The sequence below is a fragment of the Oncorhynchus kisutch genome, linkage group LG29 (genome assembly GCF_002021735.2).
Source record: "Oncorhynchus kisutch isolate 150728-3 linkage group LG29, Okis_V2, whole genome shotgun sequence".
NCBI lineage: Eukaryota > Metazoa > Chordata > Actinopteri > Salmoniformes > Salmonidae > Oncorhynchus > Oncorhynchus kisutch.
The window spans coordinates 18,584,122-18,607,631 of record NC_034202.2 but is presented as its reverse complement, the minus strand read 5'-3'; the positions used below and the strand labels follow the sequence as shown (position 1 = coordinate 18,607,631).

At 40.3% G+C, this 23,510-nt stretch overlaps 1 protein-coding gene across 1 annotated transcript in view; it reads left to right on the top strand.

Annotated features, from left to right (window-relative positions):
- The window catches only part of LOC109873703 (atrial natriuretic peptide receptor 2), a 46,595-nt gene that overhangs the window by 6,561 nt on the left and 16,524 nt on the right, over positions 1 to 23,510 (top strand). The window contains exons 3-12 of the mRNA XM_020465377.2: positions 1,691 to 1,804; positions 2,109 to 2,244; positions 2,384 to 2,478; positions 4,158 to 4,293; positions 8,751 to 8,835; positions 14,892 to 15,012; positions 17,010 to 17,084; positions 18,118 to 18,195; positions 20,090 to 20,194; positions 20,441 to 20,512. Of these exons, the coding sequence (XP_020320966.1) occupies positions 1,691 to 1,804; positions 2,109 to 2,244; positions 2,384 to 2,478; positions 4,158 to 4,293; positions 8,751 to 8,835; positions 14,892 to 15,012; positions 17,010 to 17,084; positions 18,118 to 18,195; positions 20,090 to 20,194; positions 20,441 to 20,512 (1,017 nt within the window). The remainder of the gene's footprint in view (positions 1 to 1,690; positions 1,805 to 2,108; positions 2,245 to 2,383; positions 2,479 to 4,157; positions 4,294 to 8,750; positions 8,836 to 14,891; positions 15,013 to 17,009; positions 17,085 to 18,117; positions 18,196 to 20,089; positions 20,195 to 20,440; positions 20,513 to 23,510) is intronic.

The window sequence follows — 23,510 nt, the reverse complement described above, 5'->3', positions numbered from 1 at the left end:
ACCAGCCATTGACAACCAGCTTGGGACAATTATGGTTCATTGTTCATAACCTAATGAGGATGCTAACGAGAACCATGTCCCTCTCTCTACAGTAGGCCTACAAGGCATCCTCTCAACCTAACCCCAAATCTTTCCCTAAACCAGCCTCTCACTGCATTAGTCATCCAATCAAATCATAACTGACCTTTGCCTATTGATAACAATGCTTTGTCCCACAAAAGTCAAATGGAAATTGCATTGTGCAGATGGACAAAGCTTTTATTTTAATCACAGTTATGTCAAATGAACGCGTTTCTCTGATCAACATGATAACGAACTTCATAACGGTTCTGACTCGGCAGGCAAGAATCTGTCTCTGCTCGGAGGACTAATGATTGGATGGAGTTAATAAAGGAGAGCATGTGTTTTCAGCTAAAAGCCACTTAGTCCTGCATGTTGATGTGTTGAGAAATAAGTAAGTGGGGGGGGGGGGGGGGGGGGGGGGGGTACAGATGCTTCTCTTCCAATTTGGTCGTTAAATGTCACTGATTTCGCTGCAGTTACTGTAGTCTCTTAGTATTAGACATTTTTTCTGAAGCGTTACAATAGAAAGGCTAGATATAACAGACACAATATGAAGGCACTTAGATGGAGATAGATAAGCTATTCATAAAGCAGTTTGTTGAGACCTAATACTTACTTCAAATGGATGCCTCTGCTCGTGATATACTTCTACCTTGTAACATACGATTTTGGCCCTGTTTTTACTGATTATACAACATCTTCATTTGACTACAAGCAGTAAAAGGATTTATGGCAATATGCAGCTCATAGAACAATGATTGCGTTTGGAAGTTACTTGTCGATTGTATATCATTACTGAATCTGACCATTCCAATGATTGCGTTTGGAAGTTACTTGTCGATTGTATATCATTACTGAATCTGACCATTCCAATGATTGCGTTTGGAAGTTACTTGTCGATTGTATATCATTACTGAATCTGACCATTCCAATGATTGCGTTTGGAAGTTACTTGTCGATTGTATATCATTACTGAATCTGACCATTCCAATGATTGCGTTTGGAAGTTACTTGTCGATTGTATATCATTACTGAATCTGACCATTCAGCCAGATTTAGCTTATATCAGTAATAACAAGGCAAAGTCCAAGTCAACTCAAAATGATGACCATATATTAAATCTTAGGCCGAAGCGGTGCTTTTCCATCCAAACAATATGCCTCCATCCAAACAGAATTAATCAAACAACGTCACGACTGTGGTCTAATAGCAATTTGTAACAAGTCGTGCAAATAGAAAATGAAATATAACATAAACAATATATATAGTTACCACAGCTGTTTGTTTGGTTTTTAACGTTTTCACCCTAGTCTTCAAGACATGTCCATGCGTTTAAGTGCATTTGGACACAGCTAATTGTGCATTCTTCACCATAAATGTTGTTGCCGTTTACTCACAAGGGACTGTTCATTAGACTGATTATAAAACAGGATACATCTGCTCATTTTTAATCCTACTTCAAAGCATTTGGAATTACAATTGTATAATTTACATTTCCACCCAGTAGGAAATCCTTCTCCATGCCATGATTATAAATCTGTCATAGTTGGTACATGTTTATGATGCTCTGGGTGTAATTCCCCAGTAATGTTCCACTTTCTCAATGTTGTCTCTCTCTTTCTTCCAGTCTGTGTTGGTAATAACATACAGGGAGCCTGATAATCCAGAGTATAAAGAGTTCCAAGATGAGCTCCACATTAGAGCCCAGAAGGACTTTGATGTGAACATAGAACCCTCTCTGGTAAGTTGTGTGAAATCCTGCCACATCTCAGCCACTGCTATAAAAGATATCATTTATACATAGTAATTAATGGATTTCTTTGATTCATTAAACACTTGACTCCTTCTTTGTGAAGATTAATGGCGTTTTGGCATCTAACTGGGCTCAACCAGATATTTAAATCGAGATAGAAAGGGAGTAGAGCCATGCACATAAGGGTCAAAATATAATTCCATGCAAATAGTAAACAAAAGCTGCATTTGTGAATGAAGATTATGAAGACTACTCTCTTGCTGGCTAATGTACAGACCTCCATTCCTTTCAGATGGATTTCATTGCTGGCTGCTTCTATGATGGCTTTGTGATGTATGCTAAGGCCTTGGAGGAGACGCTGGCGGAGGGGGGCTCCCAGAGCGATGGAATCAACATCACACAGAGGATGCAAAACCTGCGATTTTGGGGTGAATATTATGAGTTGATAATGCTGTTGCTTTTAGTTGACTTTGCAATCATCCTTTTTGTGTCAGTTGGGTAGGAAACCTATTTTTGCATTATGACTGATATGAAAAGTCTAAATGTGAAGATTTTTTGTGTTTTAAGGGGTTACAGGACTTGTGACCACAGACAAAAACAATGCTAGGAACACTGATTTCAACCTCTGGGCAATGACAAACCAGGAATCTGGAGAGTATGGGGTAAGTGTTACTTCTGCAGGTAGATCTATTTATTTGACCTTTATTTAATTAGGGAAGACATCTAAAGCTTTGCTATTTTAGAAGCCTTTAACTTTACAGTCATGACAGTTATTACTATTCCAAAAAGGACCAATCGTTTATCAACATTACACAATTTGTTGCTAATTTACCATAGTGGTAGACAGTGCACCATTATTTTATACTTTATGCAAATATGTTCTGATGAGTGGCCATACGTTCACTATGACGAAGGTACTTTCAGGTTCGTTTTGAGTGTGACTTACAAGAGAATCCTTGAGTTCCCCAAGTAAACACTTGGCATTATCAATGTGTTTTCCTATGTGAACATTCAATAACAGTGTTCATTCTCAAATTCCTGCTTTTACAATATCCCACAGTGGAGATGGATGCAGAGATATTCTTTTAAAGCCTCTTGTTTATTTATTGTCAATTGCTGTAGCCAACATTTCAATAGAAATGTATATTTCTAAACTACAAAAATATCTGTTGTCAAAATATCAATTTGTGCACTTTATGATTTCAAAATGGATCTCAATAGTAAACTCGGTGACAATAAATAACAACAGTGAGTGAGAGCAGTACTTTCGGGGGACCGATCTAATCCGTTCCAGATGTTAGTTTTCTGTAATTACTGTAACAAGAATTTCCCTCAACTACTCTCCGCATACTGAATTGGGGAGCTGAAAACCCAATGCTTTGCTTGTGCATTGCCAATTTGCCATCAATGTATTTAAAAGCAAATGTTCAACATCATACAAAGACTAAAGGCTATTACTGTTTGGGAGATATTCTGGGGTCATTACACTTACTGATAAGTTGGGTAATTGATCAGAGTCCACTAACCTAACTAAAACTCCTTGATGTGAATAAATCACTGATTAGAAAGACACGGTTCTATTGAAACCAGCAGCTATTGAAGCCATTGACGACTGGTTGAGTTGAATGGCCCCCCTGCTCCTCAACAAACTTTTACAACCTTCATAGTTCTTGTGGCCCTCTCAGTGGGGCTGCCCTTCTCCTTCACAGACTGAGTAGCAGGGAGGACCCAGCCCAACATGCCTGTCTGGCCCTCCACAAGGGAGGCAGGTTATATTGACATTCTCCAGCAGCTGGTTAGAGACACTGGAGTCATGTTTCACAATGCCCTTCTGTAACAAGGGAAGCTATTAACAGGGCTGGCTAATGCCATATCATCAAACAATAAAGCTCCCGCCGCCTGAGATGAAAGAACACCGTTTCTCAGACAACCTTTTCAAAACTACCAATTTGTCTGAGAAGGACCAGTAAGTCAATGATACCCTGTCTTGCTTTATACATGAGCATATTTTAATGTTTAACATTTTAGTCATATGGTTATTTATTATGGGCATGCCCCCCAAAACATTCAGGCCAAACTTTTGCGTTCTTCACTGATGGGCTTTCATGTTTTAAAGGCGTTGAAGGAGAGTAGCAGCTATTTTAATATGCAGCTTTAATGCTACTGTGAAATTTAAACAGGCTCTCATTTTCATAATACTCTGCGGTGTGATATTTATTGGAAGTGTGAGAAAAAGGGCTCCTTTTGATTATGTAACATGCCTCTTATTCATCCCTCTGAATGTATCATTTGGGAATCGAGTTTGTAAACAAAGCAACAACTTTTTCTTGGTGTTTTGCAGCTTGTGGCCCATTACAATGGAACTAACAAAGAGATCATCTGGTCCTCAACGGAGAGGATTCATTGGCCCAAAGGGAGCCCACCTCTGGATAACCCACCGTGCGTCTTCCCTTCTGATGAGCCCATCTGCATTGATGGTAGGTCAAGTAGGCTGGCTCCTGTACAAGTGATTTAATGGTTAAGTCAGGTGCTTATATAGTATTACAGCAGTTTGAATAATTATTTGTAGTGTTGTACAGTCTTTGTTGATGCTACAGTTGAAGTCGGAGGTTTACATACACTTAGGTTGGAGTCATTAAAACTCGTTTTTCAACCACTCCACAAATTTCTTGTTAACAAACTATAATTTTGGCAAGTCGGTTAGGACATCTACTTTGTGCATGACACAAGTCATTTTTCCAACAATTGTTTACAAACAGATTATTTAACCTATAATTCACTGTATCACAATTCCAGTGGGTCAGAAGTTTACATACACTAAGTTGACTGTGCCTTTAAACAGCTTGGAAAATTCCAGAAAATGATGTCATGGCTTTAGAAGCTTCTGATAGGGTAATTTACTTTATTTGAGTCAATTGGAGGTGTACCTGTGAATGTATTTCAAGGCCTACCTTCAAACTCAGTGCCTCTTTGCTTGACATCATGGGAAAATCAAAAGAAATCAGCCAAGACCTCAGAAAAGAAAATCTGGTTCATCCTTGGGAGCAATTTCCAAACGCCTGAAGATACCACGTTCATCTGTACAAACAATAGTATGCAAGTGTAAACACCATGGGACCACGCAGCCGTCATACCGCTCAGGAAGGAGACGCGTTCTGTCTCCTAGAGATGAATGTACTTTGGTGTGAAAAGTGCAAATCAATCCCAGAACAGCAGCAAAGGACCTTGTGAAGATGCTGGAGGAAACCGGTACAAAAGTACAGTTCTGTGAAAAGGTATTTTTTTTTTTTTTTTGTTTTTTTTTACATTTCTCACACTTAAATGTTTCAATTCATCAAAGAAATGTAAATATTACACAAAGAGAACCAAAATAAACACAAATTGCAGTTAAGTGATGATTTTATTTATTAAGGGAGAAAAGCTATCCAAACCTTCATGGCCCTATGTGAAAAAGTAATTGCCCCCTAAACCTAATAACTGGTTGTGCCACCCTCAGCAGCAACAACTGCAATCAAGCGTTTGCGTTAACTGGCAATGAGGCTTTCACATCGCTGTGGAGGAATTTTGGCCCACTCTTCTTTGCAGAATTGTTTTAATTCAGCCACGTTGGAGGGTTTTCGAGCATGAACTGCCTTTTTTAAGGTCACGCCACAGCATCTCAATCGGATTCAAGTCCGGACTTTGACTAGGCCACTCCAAAACCTTCATTTTATTTATTTTTTTAACCATTCAGAGGTGGACTTGCTGGTGTGTTTTGGATCATTGCCCTGCTGCAGAACTCAAGTGCGCTTCAGCTTGAGGTCACAAAATGATGGCCGGACATTCTCCTTCAGGATTTTTTGGTAGAGAGCAGAATTCATGGTTCCATCAGTCACAGCAATTCATCCAGGTCCTGAAGCAGCAAAGCAGCCCCAGACCATCACACCACCACCACCATATTTGACTGTTGGTATGATGTTCTTTTTCTGAAATGCTGTGTTACTTTTATGCCAGATGTAATGGACGCACACCTTCCAAAAACTGTCTCGTCAGTCCACAGAATATTTCCCCAAAAGTTTTGGGGATCATCAAGATGTTTTTTGACAAAAGTGAGATGAGCCTTTATGTTATTTTTGGTCAGCAGTGGTTTTCACCTTGGAACTCTGCCATGGATGCCATTTTTGCCCAGTCTCTTTCTTATGGTTGCAGTCATGAACACTGACCTTAACTGAGGCAAGTGAGGCCTGTAGTTCTTTAGATGTTGTTGTGGGTTCTTTTGTGACCTCTTGGATGAGTCGTCGCTGCGCTCTTGGGGTCATTTTGGTAGGCCGGCCACTCCCGGGAAGGTTCACCACTGTTCCAAATTTTCTCCATTTGTGGATAATGGCTCTCACCGTGGTTCGCTGGAGTCCCAAAGCTTTAGAAATGGCTTTGTAACCCTTTCCAGACTGATAGATGTCAATTACTTTGTTTCTCATCTGTTCTTGAATTTATTTGGATTACTTCACTTTGTTAGACAGGTTCTATTTAAGGGATTTCTTGATTCAACAGGTCTGGCAGTAATCAGGCCTGGGTGTGATAGTGAAATTGAACTCAGCTTTCCAAAAAATGTGATTTAACCACAGTAAATTCATGATTTAACAAGGGGGAGCAATTACTTTGTCACATAGGGCCATGAAGGTTCAGATAGCTTTTTTCCCTTAATAAATAAAATTATCACTTAAACTGCATTTTGTGTTTACTTGGGTTATATTTGTGTAATATAAAAATGTGTTTGATCTGAAACATTTAAGTGGGACAAATGTTCCAAAAAATAAGAAACCAGGAAGGGGGCAAATACGTTTTCACAGCACTGTATCTATATCCACAGTAAGATGAGTCATATATCGACATAACATGAAAGGCCGCTCAGCGAGGAAGAAGCCACTGCTCCAAAACCGTCATAAAAAAGCCAGACCTCGGTTTGCAATTACACATGGGGACAAAGATCGTACTTTATGGAGAAATGTCCTCTGGTCTGATGAAACAAAAATGGAACTGTTTGGCCATAATGACCATCGTTATCTTTGGAGGGAAAAGGGGGAGGCTTACACCACGAAGAACGCCATCCCAACCGTGAAACACGGGTGGCAGCATCATGTTGTGGGGGTGCTTTGCTGCAGGACGGACTGGTGCACTTCACAAAATAGAGGGCATCATGAGGATGGAAAATTATGTGGATATATTGAAGCAACATCTCAAGACATCGGTCAGGAGGTTAAAGCTTGGTCGCAAATGGACAATGACCCCAAGCATACTTCCAAAGTTGTGGCAAAATGGCTTAAGGACAACAAAGTCAAGGTATTGGAGTGGCCATCACAAAGCCCTGACCTCAATCCTTTTGAATATTTGTGGGCACAACTGAAAAAGCGTGTGCGAGCAAAGAGGCCTACAAACCTGACTCAGTTACACCAGCTCTGTCAGGAGGAATGGGCCAAAATTCACCCAACTTATTGTGGGAAGCTTGTGGAAGGCTACCTGAAAAGTTTGACCAAATTTAACCAATTTAAAGGCAATGCTACCAAATACTAATTGTGTGTATGTAAACTTCTGACCCACTGGGAATGTGATGAAAGAAATAAAAGCTGAAAGAAATCATTCTCTCTGCTATTATTCTGACATTTCACATTCTTAAAATAAAGTGGTAATCCTAACTGACCTAAGACAGGAACTTTTTACTAGGACTAAATGTCAGGAATTGTGAAAAACTGATTTTAAATGTATTTGGCTGAGGTGTATGTAAACTTCCGACTTCAACTGTATTTCATGCGCAACATGGTTTTTCATGGAAGGCATGTATAGATGAAACATTTGAACACTGTGTAAGGAGAAACACTTCCTTTGAATAAATGTACATGTACGAGTCTGGCTCTCTGTTGCCAGTGGCACAGGAGGAAGACCGGCATGATGATATACAGCATGGTTCCCCAACTGGCATGATTTTATTTGCCCCCCTCTACTTATTTCTACTTGCACGTCATCATCTATCACTCCAGTGTTCATTTGCTAAATTGTAATTACTTTGCTACTATGGCCTATTTATTTCCTTACCTCGCCATTTGCACACGCTATATATAGACTTTCTTTTTTTCTATTGTGTTATTGACAGTATTCTTGTTTATTCCATGTGTTGTTGTTTGTGTCGCACTGCTTTGCTTCATCTTGGCCAGGTCGCAGTTGTAAATGAGAACTTGTTCTCCAACTAGACTACCTGGTTAAATAAAAGTGGAATAAAAATAAATAAAACATTAATATACAACACTAAAAACACCAGCAAGTCAGCTCCAAGTCATTTTGGAAATCTGTTCCAAAGTATTCCCATGCATTTTATATATATATATATATATATATGTACATTTGTATATGATCACATACTGTGTATAAAGTTTGAAATTATTATGTTTTAGTCAAATATTTTATCTGTTTGGAATTCTTTCGGTTAATTTGCAGTCTCAAATTATTAGTAATTATGTTCCTGCTCCCAGGCCATACGCTCAAGAGAAAATCGGCCCACGGCTGAATCTAGTTGCTATACATTATGCCGGGTGAACAAGGTTAAGAGACCAATAGGATCCTGCCTTGTTTAGGAATGACCTTCTGACTCAATTAGCACGAGTTGGACTGAAGGGGAACTGGAATGACGCCCCACAGATGGTCACTTAAAGAAGAATGGTTGAAAAAGGCACATTTGAAAATACGATGTAACAAGTGGTGTGTTGAATATATCTTCAAGAAGCCACAAGTTTGAGTTTAATTTAGGCTAGTGTGGCAGTACAATTAGTTATTTTTTAGGAATTTCAGGATTGTTGAAATGTTCCTGGTGGATATTGTGCCTGAAAGTGCAAAGACAGAATATATTTATCTCAGGAATCTATTGTGGTTTTTTAAAGCATAATTTGGTTCGCTGTATTTTCAGCTCACCTTCCAGTGCTGGGGATTGTAGCTGTTGGGTCTGGCTTAGCCCTCATCATTTTTGGAATCTCCAGCTTCCTCATTTACAGGTGAGTTGTTTTGTTCACGCAGGCTTGTGCTCTGAAGACGGAGTAGTTGAAATAAACATCTTTCATCTTGGAGGGAGGGGTAGACGGAGAGAGAGGGAGCGATAGAGAGTGAGATATTTATTTATAAGGAACACAAAAGGTGCCAGCATGGAATTGACATGACTGTTGCCAGGAGCAACCACTCAGCAGCTGATGGTGCAGAAGTATGTCAGTTGCCAAGGCAAACTCCGTTACACTACCTGGCATAAATACAGTGCCTTCAGAAAGTATTCACACTTTTTCCACATTTTGTTGTTACAGCCTGAATTTAAAATGGATTCCATTGAGAATTGTTTTGCCACTGGCCAAAATACCCCATCATGTCAAAGTGGAATTGTGTTTTTAAAATTATATATTTTTTGTTATAAAAAAATTAAAAGCTGAAATGTCTTGAGTCAATAAGTATTCAACCCGTTTGTTATGGCCTATATAAGTTCAGGAGTACAAATGTGTTTAACAACTCACAATAAGTTGCATGGACGCTGTGTGCAGTAATAGTTTTTAACAGGATTTTTGAATGACTACCTCATCTCTGTACCCCACACATACAATTATCTGTATAGTCCCTCAGTAGTGCAGTGAATTTCATACACAGATTGTACCACAAAGAGCAGGGAGGTTTTCCAATGCCTCGCAACATCTGACATTGACTATATCTTTGAGCATTGTGAAGTTATTAATTACACTTTGGATGGTGTGTCAATACACCCAGTCACTACAAAGATACAGGCGTCCTTCCTAACTCAGTTGCCGGAGAGAAAGGAGACCGCTCAGGGATTTCACCATGAGGCCAATGGTGAATTTAAAACAGTTACAAAGTTTAATCATCCAGGCTGTATCACATCCGGCCGTGATTGGGAGTACCATAGGGCGGCGCAGCGTCGCCATTTGCAAATAAGAATTTGGCTGTGATAGGAGAAAACTGAGGATGGATCAACAACATTGTAGTTACTCCACAATACAAACCTAATTGACAGAGTGAAATGAAGGAAGCCTGTACAGAATAAAAAATATTCCAAAACATGCATCCTGTTCACAAGGTACTTAAGTAATACTGTGAAAAATGTGACAGTGTTATGTTTGAGGCAAATCCAATACAGCACATTGAGTACCACTCAACATATTTTCAAGCATAGTGGTGGCTGCATCATGCTATGGGTATGGACTGGGTAGTTTTTCAGGATAAAAAAATAAACTGAATGTTGCTAAGCACAGGCAAAATCCTAGAGGAAACCCTGGTTCAGTCTGCTTTCCACCAGACACTGGGAGATTAATTTAACTTTCAGCAGGACAATAACCTAAAGTTACAGTTTTGACTTAAATCTGCTTGAAAATCAAAAACAATAGCGAAAAAGGTTGTTTAGCAAGGATCAACAAACAGTTGAATGTTGAAAAGAAAAATGGGCAATCCAGGTGTGGTAAGCTCTTAGAGACTTCACAGAAAGACTCACAGCTGTAATTGCTGCCAAAGGTGCTTCTACAAAGGATTGACTCAGGGGTGGGAATACTTATGTACAGTTGAATTCGGAAGTTTACGTACACCTTAGCCAAATACATTTAAACTCAGTTTTTCACAGTTCTTGACATTTAATCCTCGTAAACAATTTCCTGTCTTAGTTCAGTTAGGATCACCACTTTATTTTAAGAATGTGAAATGTCAGAATAAGAGTAGAGAGAATGATTTATTTCAGGTTTCATCACATTCCCAGTGGGTCAGAAGTTTACATACACACAATTAGTATTTGGTAGCATTGCCTTTACATTGTTTAACTTGGGTCAAACATTTTCGGTAATTTTCCACAAGCTTTAAACATTAAGTTGGGTGAATTTGGGCCCATTCCTCCTGACAGAGCTGGTGAAACTGAGTCAGGTTTGTAGGCCTCTTTGCTCGCATACGCTTTTTCAGTCCTGCCCACCAATTTTCTATAGGATTGAGGTCAGGGCTTTGTGATGGCCACTCCATTACTTTGACTTTGTTGTCCTTAAGCCATTTCGCCACAACTTTGGAAGTATGCGTGGGGTCATTGTCCATTTGGAAGACCCATTTGCGACCATGCTTTAACTTCCTGACTGTATGTCTTTAGATGTTGCTTCAATATATCCACATAATTTTCCATCCTCATGATGCCCTCTATTTTGTGAAGTGCACCAGTCCCTCCTGCAGCAAAGCACCCCCACAACATGATGCTGCCACCCCCGTGCTTCACGGTTGGGATGGTGTTCTTCAGCTTGCAAGCCTCCCCCTTTTCCCTCCAAACGTAACGATGGTCCTTATGGCCAAACGGTTCTATTTTTGTTTCATCAGACCAGAGGACATTTCTTCAAAAGTATGATCTTTGTCCCCATATGCAGTTGCAAACCATAGTCTGGCTTTTTTATGGCGGTTTTGGAGCAGTGGCTTCTTCCTTGCTGAGCGGCCTTTTAGGTTATGTCGATATAGGACTCGTTTTACTGTGGATATAGATACTTATGTACCTGTTTCCTCCAGCATCTTCACAAGGTCCATTGCTGTTGTTCTGCTGTTGCTGGATTGATTTGCACTTTTCGCACCAAAGTACATTAATCTCTAGGAGACAGAAGGTGTCCTCTTCCTGAGCGGTATGGCGGCTGTGTGGTCCCATGGTGTTTATACTTGCGTACTATTATTTGTACTGATGAACATGATACAGTGCCTTGCGAAAGTATTCGGCCCCCTTGAACTTTGCAACCTTTTGCCACATTTCAGGCTTCAAACATAAAGATATAAAACTGTATTTTTTTGTGAAGAATCAACAACAAGTGGGACACAATCATGAAGTGGAACGACATTGATTGGATATTTCAAACTTTTTTAACAAATCAAAAACTGAAAAATTGGGCGTGCAAAATTATTCAGCCCCTTTACTTTCAGTGCAGCAAACTCTCTCCAGAAGTTCAGTGAGGATCTCTGAATGATCCAATGTTGACCTAAATGACTAATGATGATAAATACAATCCACCTGTGTGTAATCAAGTCTCCGTATTAATGCACCTGCACTGTGATAGTCTCAGAGGTCTGTTAAAAGCGCAGAGAGCATCATGAAGAACAAGGAACACACCAGGCAGGTCCGAGATACTGTTGTGAAGAAGTTTAAAGCCGGATTTGGATACAAAAAGATTTCCCAAACTTTAAACATCCCAAGGAGCACTGTGCAAGCGATAATATTGAAATGGAAGGAGTACCAGACCACTGCAAATCTACCAAGACCTGGCCGTCCATCTAAACTTTCAGCTCATACAAGGAGAAGACTGATCAGAGATGCAGCCAAGAGGCCCATGATCACTCTGGATGAACTGCAGAGATCTACAGCTGAGGTGGGAGACTCTGTCCATAGGACAACAATCAGTCGTATATTGCACAAATCTGGCCTTTATGGAAGAGTGGCAAGAAGAAAGCCATTTCTTAAAGATATCCATAAAAACTGTCGTTTAAAGTTTGCCACAAGCCACCTGGGAGACACACCAAACATGTGGAAGAAGGTGCTCTGGTCAGATGAAACCAAAATTGAACTTTTTGGCAACAATGCAAAACGTTATGTTTGGCATAAAAGCAACAACACAGCTCATCACCCTGAACACACCATCCCCACTGTCAAACATGGTGGTGGCAGCATCATGGTTTGGGCCTGCTTTTCTTCAGCAGGGACAGGGAAGATGGTTAAAATTGATGGGAAGATGGATGGAGCTAAATACAGGACCATTCTGGAAGAAAACCTGATGGAGTCTGCAAAAGACCTGAGACTGGGATGGAGATTTGTCTTCCAACAAGACAATGATCCAAAACATAAAGCAAAATCTACAATGGAATGGTTAAAAAATAAACATATCCAGGTGTTAGAATGGCCAAGTCAAAGTCCAGACCTGAATCCAATTCGAGAATCTGTGGAAAGAACTGAAAACTGCTGTTCACAAATGCTCTCCATCCAACCTCACTGAGCTCGAGCTGTTTTGCAAGGAGGAATGGGAAAAAACTTCAGTCTCTCGATGTGCAAAACTGATAGAGACATACCCCAAGCGACTTACAGCTGTAATCGCAGCAAAAGGTGGCGCTACAAAGTATTAACTTAAGGGGGCTGAATAATTTTGCACGCCCAATTTTTCAGTTTTTGATTTGTAAATTTTTTTGGGAAATATCCAATAAATGTCGTTCCACTTCATGATTGTGTCCCACTTGTTGTTGATTCTTCACAAAAAATACAGTTTTATATCTTTGTTTGAAGCCTGAAATGTGGCAAAAGGTCGCAAAGTTCAAGGGGGCCGCAATGGGGCATTAGCTTTAAATGAAACTCCGTGGTTTGGTCATATATGGGGTTCTCACGGACGTCACCATTTATTGTGTGATTTTTCTTCCATGTGTATCGTGCACCATTCAAAGGAAGGTCAGCTTAGCTTTCTAATGACGTCTGACTAGGGTTTAAATGTGTGTGCAGTGTGAGGGGGAAGTTGAGCAGAACCTACTAGGCTATGTAGTTTAATGGAGAGTTGGTCCAGCAAAGGTATTCACATATGGGATTTATGAAACAATAGAGCTAGTGTGGAGCCCCACACTCTGGTGCTGCGGCTGCCAGAGGCCTGCAAACGAAGGCCTTTAAATAGAAAAATACTTTTTGGGAAGAGATAATTGGTTTAATGGTGTTTCCTGCCCTGAAAGGTTGCGCTGCTCCCCTGCAATGATGTGAAATTTCCATTCTTCCATACGGGCACAGTCCAGAGAGCTTATATACCCACCGGCATGGAACAAATAACGTTACAAAATTGATTGTTTGTTGATTTGTGTATCTGGTTTTTGTTTTTACTAATTGTAGTTGATCAGACACCAACTTATCTTGTAGTTCTTATTTTTTGGTACAACTTATGTCTGTTTTTGAAGTTTCTGAATTTAAACCCTATTAAAAACAGAATTTAAAACAGTTTCCTGCTTAGTCAAGGAGTCACTTGAAAGCCCAGTGCCTTTTTTTAATACTCTAAACTGTCTGGAATGCAGGGCCATGGAGGTTTTCAATGTTAGGACCCAGCAAAAGGTTTTTTGACTGTTTGACTTGAAAATGTGCTCTAAAAGAAACAAATAATAGTCTCTTTTGGGGCCAACTCGGGTGGCTCAGTAGAAGCATAAAATCCACCAATATGCAAACGCTGCAATAATCCACTGCCACCATCTGGAAGTGTTTTACACCTTTTAGATTGGCCTGGAATGTGTGGGCTCTGCTCTTTTCAATGTGTCAAACTAATAAGGATTTCCCCCGCAAAATGCTCACTTTCTCAACATTTGAGCTATGCTTGAGGAAAAGAGTTTAATTTTAAAAACATGGACTTTTTGCAGCAAATCGGTGAATGCTGAGAAACACCAGGTCCTGAGAGATCTGCACCAGATGTGTTGATTCACTTGGATATTTTTTTCCAAGTCTCGGAGTGACTGCCAGTTATACTGGTGTTTTAAAAATAACACCAGAAAAAACGTCCTGAAATCAGTGACCTGAAAATTAAAATGTCAATAAATATTTAAGTGGGCTATTTTTGGTCACCCAGTATTTTCTGTTGGCCTGTTAACTTGCAGTTACAGTAACTTGCCGTTCGATCAACATCACGGAGGAAGCATTGTACATTACATTATTACAGACTTATTATTCACTATACCACAACTTATATTTGATCATTTTTTTTAGTAGAGCTGTTTACAATTCAAACTATACCCTCTGACAGTGTTAGACTACTGAACCCAAATCATTCAACAACTGCATTTAACAGATAGCACCTGAGAAAATATCACTGACAAAAAGATGGTAATCTCATTTGAAATGGCAAGTTTCAATTCTGTTGAAAAATCACAAATACATTGCTCATCAGTAATGATTCTGTCACGGCTGATGATTCTGTCATTTCTGTTTCGCCAATCTGATAACAACCATTCCATGCATACTGCATCCACATGTGAGCGTTCAGTTCTGTGCCTTTGTTGTAAACCCCTTTATTAATGTGTCCTCCTGCTGTTCCTGTTGAAGGAAGCTGAAGCTGGAGAAGGAGTTGGCTGGAATGCTGTGGAGGATAAAGTGGGAGGACCTGCAGTTTGAGAGCCCCAACAAATACCCCAAAAAAGCAGGCAGCCGTCTGACACTCTCACAGGTACGTTTGTCTCTGAAATATCCTGTCAAGACTCAAGAGTTCAAACCAATGAATGGTCTGTAGTATGTTGTATATTAGTCATTCAGAGCAATCTCATATTATGACATGCTGGTTGCCTAAAAGATTTCCTCACAATTTGATCTTAATATTGAATTTCAATTTATCAGTAGTCCTGGCACTGCAGTGCGTCAGAAATTAAGACGTTCCTGTTTCTCTGGCAGATTAGAATTCCATTTTAGTCAGTGAAATGAAAGGCTCATTCTCTCTATAGACATAAAGTATCACAGAGGATAGATATCTGTCTCTGGGTACTATTATTGATGTCATTATTGTTTAGTAGCAAACAAAATAGCAAACATGGCATTAACATGTGTTAACATGTCAGTGTCTACATATAGAACATGTTTTACACCGAGAGAGAAACAGAGAAAGACAGAGAAGGAGTGAAAGACGGTCAAAATCATTTGTTAGTTTACACATTCTTGAAAGTCTTCCCAGTGGTTTATTGAAGGTTGCTGGGTTTGCAATGGCAGACTCATATTAAATGATTGTTAAAATATCCCCAAGTCTGGCCCATACATACATACAATTCATATATTGTTGTTTTTTATATTACAACAGTTGCTTCGAGAAAGAGATTTTGTTTAACTAAGTAATAGCTTGTCGACAAAATGATTGGCACCCCTGTTCTATTTTCATGTTATCTGACCATAGCACCACCTGGAGTTTGATCAACTACATTGGCACATTGGATTGGAACCGGTGCTTTGGTCATGTGACATGAAAATAGAGCTCTTTGGCCACACACGCCAGTGGTGGGTTTGGCGTTGAAAAACAGAAGCATATGCAGAAAAAATGTGGTTGTGGATCTTTTTTATGTATTTTCTTCCACTGGTCCTGGGGCCCTTGTATCATGAACTTTACCAAGTACCAGGACATTTTAGACAAAACCTGGTTGCCTATGCCAGGAGGCTGACAATTGGCTGCAAGTGGATCTTCTAGCAAGACAGCAACCCCAAGCACCAATCATTAATCCACAAAGAAATGGTTAATTGGCCATAAAATCAACATTTTGCAATGGCCATCTCAGTCTCCGGACATGAACAACATTAAAGCCCTGTAGTTTGAATTGAAGAGGGCAGTTCATAAGAGCAGAGTAGACCAAATAATATCAAGGATCTGAAGATTCTGAGATTCTGTGTGGAGGAATGGTCTAATATCCCTCCCAATGTGTTCTCCAATCTCATACAATTTGTTTGAAAAAGGCTCAGTGTCATTATCCTCACAAGGGGAGAGTGAGAGTATTGCAAACAGGGGTGCTACTAATTTTTTAAATAATATTTTTATTATTTGTTAAACAAAATCTGTTTCTCTGAGCAATTGTATTAGTATAAAATAACAATTTATATATTTGCATACAATATAGCTCAGTATTTGTATTATTTTATAGTCTTTTTTTTGCTCATCTTTATCAAGGTTGCCAATAATTACACACTTACAGTACACATGTACAGGAATTCATGCACACACTTTCTTCATTACACATTTTCAGTCCAATTCCTGGGATAAAACTGTGGAAAACATGTTGATTTACAAAACAAATGTATTTTCCAGTATGCCATGTGTTGCCAATATTTGCATTATTTACTAATATGTGGTGCATGCTGACACTTAATATATTCCCTCACTCCCTTTTCATTCACCCTGTGCACGCTCGTTCCTACACGTACATCTCCCCAGAATTCTGTTTGGCATATGAAAATATGCCAATTCTTCATTTACCTGGCAAATATACACTGAGCCTTTTTCAAAAATGTTTTGAGGTATGAATAAAATGTTACATCTCTGAAAATAACTCAATTGTATCAGTGAACATTATATCGTTGCATTGTATATTTGTACATTTAATAATAACCAAACTGAACCTAATTGTAGTGTACCTGAACATTTCTCTGACTGTATCTTATCTGAGAAAGGATACTTGTTACTCCTTCCAGAGAGGCTCCAGCTACGGCTCCTTGATTACTGCCCATGGAAAATATCAGCTATTTGCTAAAACAGGCTATTTTAAGGTAAGGCTTTCTGAGTTCTGATATTTTCAACTTCTGCTCACTCCTTCACACCCACACATGTGCATGCTAACAGAGGAGATGGATAGGAGAGTGGGCGAGCTCCGCAGTGCTCAGCTCAGATGGCTGGTGAGACACAGAGTGTGGTTCACATCCCACCTCGCAGTCTGGACACCGCTAGCAACTTGTTGTTGTTGTTAATGTCTCTGTTTAACGAGTCTATTGAGAGGGTGGAGGAATATAATATCAGTGTCAGGCCTTGAATGTTGATACGTGGCTGTTGGCTACATGTAACAATTTAGTTTGTTCTTCTATTCAACCATATAGGATTATATCCCTATGATCAAGTATCCAAAGTTTGTGTATTTTTCTCACTTTTTCTAGTTAGAATTCACACCTTGGATTTGATGGTACTTTCTCTGTAGATTGACTTATCTTTACATATCAAAGTGACAGATATAACTCTCCATCTCAGTAGCATAGAACAGATGTTAAATATAGCTGGCATATATACCATACACTATTATATCTACACTATAGTCCACCTATTGTCCCGTGTGTTTTCCCCTTTACCTTTCAAGAATTCTGTGAAAAATATGCGTAGATATGTTCCCATTAGCATTATATTTGTCCTTTTCATTCTTCCCAATGAATGGATGCCTGTCCGTCACACAGATCCCATAGATGGTCACATTTAGGTCTCTCCTCTTGAATTGTCACAGTCATAGAAAAATAATACTATAGGCCAGGGTTTCCCAAACTCGGTCGTGGGGCCTCACAGGGGTGCCATTTTGTTTTTGCCCACTACACAGCTGATTCAAATAATCAAAACTTGATGATGAGTTGATTCTTTGAATGAGCTGTGTAGTGCTAGGGCAAAAACAAAAACGTGCACCCAGGGGGGTGACCCAGGACTGAGTTTGGGAAACCCTACTAAAGAACATATCTCTATAGTCCCAGTACACAACACAGCAGTCTGTCGCTCAACCTGCAGTAGAAGGTTTTTAATCTCCATCTCTTTATCTCTTTGACACAGGGCAACCTGGTGGCCATCAAACATGTGAACAAGAAGAGGATCGAGCTGACCAGACAAGTGCTGTTCGAGCTCAAACATGTAAGTCCAGACCAGTACCCAATGTTTAACTGTGTATGTCTGCTGTTATTACTTAAAGTTATTGTCATAAAGTCTGGTGGGTTGTTTAACTCCTTACTGCCTCACTGCAGAGGGGTATCCATTCCTGAAGCGTTTGTTAAGATTAGTCCAGCGAGTGGTCTTTTCCCTCTTATACGTCATTGATGATTTAGTGTTATTGGCTGCTATAGAGACCACTCACCTGATTTCCCCAGGTTTGAACCAGTCACCGATGAAAGGACTTGGGTCTAAACTAGTAAACAGTCTGACCCTCCTGGACTAGAGTTGAATGTCCCCTTTACCGGGGCACTGCCTCATGTTGTTTTAGGCGAGCATGCCTCTGTTTATGACCCCTCTGCAGCAGCAGTATTAGAATGAGGCTCTCCCACTGAGGTGGTAAAACCAGTGTGGGCATTGGGGGGTGTGTGCTGAATCATTACCAAGTTGTTCGAAGGAGGGCCTCTTTCACGCCGCTACAGAAGATGTCTTATTACTGAACCTGTGCTGCTGCTGTTAAAGACTCAGATCCTCAAACGTCCTCCAACATCAGCTGCAACAGCTGTGGATGAAGAAAATTGTCTCCATTTGGGAATTACTTTTTATGAGACAGTGACAGAGAAATGTGGGGGGGGGGGGAATACATCCGACTTGAAACACGATGTGGGAAAGACAAAACATTGCTGAAACATATTAGTTTGAGGCTAATGAAAGGCCAGACGTTAGTCAGTGCTATTATCGGATCTCTGGGTCTGTATTAATTGAGTTATCATCTGTGCCATGGATAAGGCTCTGGGCAGCCTAGCCCCCACCCCCTCGCTCTCTCGCTCTGAACTGTGGCCCAGTAGATGGGAAGGCCCTGGATGCCTCTACTCAGCGATGGCGGGTGGGCGGCGCACTCAGGAGAGACACCAGTCTGAGCTGGCTGCTCATCAGATGCCCCAGGGACCTGATCGGCTGTCAGTTCCCCGCTCATGAAAGAGCCGACCAGATGAGGGAGAGAGGGGCCTGCCAATGGAAACTTAACCGTTTGTCTTTGAGGCTATCCTCCCCCTCTTCTCTCCTATCCTCCCTTTGCTAGTGTTCCGCAGGGGAAATTATATAGGCCAAAGGGTATGCTAACTTCTCCTGAGCTGTGAAACAGGAGCAACTGACTCCCTGGTTTTGGTGTTTCAGCAGCTGTCACTCACCTCTGTTAGTGAATCGGCCCCAAACCAAAACACACTGTACAGGTTATTCTCACTGTTTTTGGAAGTTTCACACTGCTCTGAGATATTATGTACATCCTCCCTGCCAGGGCATGGATGTATTGAAACAGAGAGGATGTGTGGACTGGATTCTATTTCGCTCTGTTGTTTATACATACACATCATATGGAACTTTTAAATACAGAGCATGCAACGCTTTCCTATGTGACAAGCCCGAACATCATTTATAGGATTTTGTTTTGTATGCTTTTATTTGACATGATTCATTTTTGGATGAGATCCCAGGTTATAAAAAGAGGACATGGAATTAATGATAATTTTCCATGTAGTGCCTTTTACACGTTTGACTGCTATGCACTCATATTAGAGCCAGTACCTCCTTTCAACACCTCTGCATTTTTTCACATGCTGTAAGTTCCCACAACACTGCCTCATTCATAACCTCCCGGCCCAAGTTATTCACATGCACGTGTCAACTGGATGGCCAATGAGGGAATGCTATACTCAACGTGTAGAAAAGACACTGTACCAAAACCTGCACGCTGTAAATGGACTATTCTGATGAGGTGCTTTTCTAGAAAGGAAAAAACATATCTATTGCCATATGAGAGAGAGAGAGAGAGAGAGAGAGAGAGAGAGAGAGATTTGAATGTCAATTTGTTTGTTTACAGATGAGAGATGTGCAGTTCAATCATTTAACCAGATTCATCGGTGCCTGCATTGACCCTCCCAACAACTGCATCGTGACTGAATATTGTCCCAGAGGTAGTCTTCAGGTAAGATCTCACAATCATTCCGTTTAATGGCATTTCAATTGTGTTTGCATGTTTTGCCAAGTATAATCACTTGGACCAACTAGAATATTGAAATGACCATTCGGTGTGGTCTTGCTAATTTTATTATTCATTCAATTATTATTAATTCAAATGATGGATACGTTATGTGAAACAGGGAGATGTCAGATGAATTAGAGCGATGTCAGGATTAGCGATGTCAGCTGAAAATTGTACTTCTACTTCCAGGACATTTTGGAGAATGAGAGCATCAATCTGGACTGGATGTTCCGCTATTCACTCATCAACGACATAGTCAAGGTATGTGTCCTGTTTGACAGCAGCCAACAATACATGTACTATGATTGTAACTGCAGTTGGGTTGTTTTGAGGTCACATGGGTACCTTATTAGGGCGGCGCACAATTGGCCCAGCGTCGTCCGGGTTAGGGGGGGGTTTGGCCGGGGTAGAGGAGGGTTTGGCCGGGGTAGAGGAGGGTTTGGCCGGGGTAGGGGAGGGTTTGGCCGGGGTAGGGGAGGGTTTGGCCGGGGTAGGGGAGGGTTTGGCCGGGTTAGGGTAGGGTTTGGCCGGGTTAGGGGAGGGTTTGGCCGGGTTAGGGGACGGTTTGGCCGGGTTAGGGGAGGGTTTGGCCGGGGTAGGCCATCATTGTAAATAATAATTTGTTCTTAACTGACTTGCCTAGTTAAATAAAGGTTCAATGAGAATGTCTAATGAATATTAGAGAGAGTAGGTATTGATGTAGCACATGTGAATGTGTGAAACTTACTTCTCAGGCTGAAGTGTCCCCACTTACACCAGCGAATAGCAAGCTTTTTGCGTGGCGCCGACTCGTAACACGTTTCAGGAGGGCGGTCACGTGTGCTAGCAAGACAGAGGTCTTGGGTTCGAGCCTCGTCATGAGCTGAATCAGGAGGAGGTGTTGCTCACTAATCAAGCAGTGTGACGCCCTTTACATTGTCATCACACTTAGTATGACCGAAAACTTCACTCTGGTTTCATAGACTAGAAGTAACATAGTAAATTTAAATCCGGGACACTTAAATTAGTATGATATGTTATGTTTGGTGTGGTTACATAAGTCAGACGGTTACTTAAGGCAAAACCAGCAGTGGCTGGGCGTATAACACGAACGTCTAGCTACCCAAAAGTTGCGTGCTTGAATCTCATTACGGACCACCTTAGCATATTAGGTCATTAGTAACTTTGCAACTATTTAATACTTTCTAGCTACTTTGCAACTTTTTAACATGTTAGCTAACCCTTCCCCCACACATAATTTTTTCTTGGTAGTCTTAAACAAATGTACTTTGAAACTAAAGTATACACCTCACACACATGGTTATGGGCTTTAAAAAAAGAAGACGCCTGTAGCATGTCAGATATAGAGTTAAAATGTATTACATTTAGAAATTTCATCCCAATATTACATTTTATATACAGGACCACTCAAGTGTTTGGACACCTACTCATTCAAAGGTTTTTCTTAATTTTTTACTATTTTCTACATTGTAGAAGTGTAGTGAATACATCAAAACTATTAAATAACACATATAGAATCATGTAGTAACCACAAGTGTTAAACAACTCAAAATATAGTTTATATTTGAGTTTATTGATGACAACTTTGCACACTCTTGGCATTCTCTCAACCAACTACATGAGGTAGTCACCTGGAATGCATTTCATTTAACAGGTGTGCCTTGTTAAAAGTACATTTGTGGAATTTCTTTCCTTAATGCATTTGAGCTAATCAGTTGTGTTGTGACAAGGTAGGGGTGGTATACAAAAGATAGCCCAATTTGGTAAAAGACCAAGTCCATGTTATGGCAAGAACAGCTAAAATAAGCACAGAGAAACGACAGTTCATCATTACTTTAAGACATGAAGGTTCGTCAATCCGGAAAATTTCAAGAACTTTGAAAGTTTCTTCAAGTGCAGTCGCAAAAACCATCAAGCGCTATGAAGGGAAGACCTGAGTCACCTCTGCTGTAGAGGATACGTTCATTAGAATTGCCAGACTTAGAAATTGCAGCCCAAATAAATGATTCATAGAGTTCAAGTAACAGACACATCTCAACATCAACTGTTCAGAGGAATCCGGTCTTCATGGTTGAATTGCTGCAAAGAAACCACTACTAAAGGACACCAATAATAAGAAGAGGCTTGCTTGGGCCAAGAAACACGCACAATGGACATTAGACAGGTGGAAATCTGTCTTTTGGTATGATGAGTCCAAATTTTGGATTTTTGGCTCTAACCGCTCTGTCTTTGTGAGAGTAGGTGGACAGATGATCTTCGCATGTGTTGTGCCCACCATAAAGCATGGAGGGGGAGGTGTGATGGTGTGGAGGTGCTTTGCTGGTGACACTGTCAGTGATTTATTTAGAATTCAAGGCACACTTAACCAGCATGGCTTCCACAGCATTCTACAGTGATACGCCATCCCATCTGGTTTGCGCTTAGTGGGACTATCATTTGTTTTTCAACAGAACAATGACCCAACAAACCTCCAGGCAGTGTAAGGGCTATTTGATCAAGAAGGAGAGTGATGTAGTGCTGCATCAGATGACCTGGCCTTCACAATCACTTGACCTCAACCCAATTGAGATGGTTTGGGATGAGTTGGACCGCAGAGTGAAGGAAAAGTAGCCAACAAGAGCTCCGCGTATTTGGGAATTCCTTCGAGACTGTTGGAAAAGCATTCCTCATGAAGCTGGTTGAGAGAATGCCGGGTGTGCAAAGCTGTCATCAAGGCAAAGGGTGGCTACTTTGAAAAATCTAAAATAGATATCTTTTTTTTTTGTTACTACATGATTCCATATGTGTTATTTTATAGTTTTGATGTCTTCAATATTATTCTACAATGTAGAAAATTGTAAAAATAAAGAAAAACCCTTGAATGAGTTGGTGTATCCAAGCTTTTGACTGGTACTGTACATCACAAAAGACTGACATATAATAAAACCGTTCTACAAAGAATCACCAGAGTTTTGGCGGCTTTTCAAAATGATGTTGAGTAATTAAGGAATTCTTAACATTTAACATTCCACCCATGAGGCCCCTAGCTCGTTTGACTGCAGGAAAGGACTACCCCTTTAACCCAACTCTTAACCATAACCCCTTACCCCTAGCCTTGCTAACGTCACCCACCTAGCTAGCGTTAGCCACCTACCTAATATAAGCCACAAAAAATTGGAATTCGTAACATATTATACAAATTGTAACATCATATGTAATGTAACATTTCATGCTACAGGGAAAGAGATTTACATTTACTATGTTACATCTACCCCTGAGT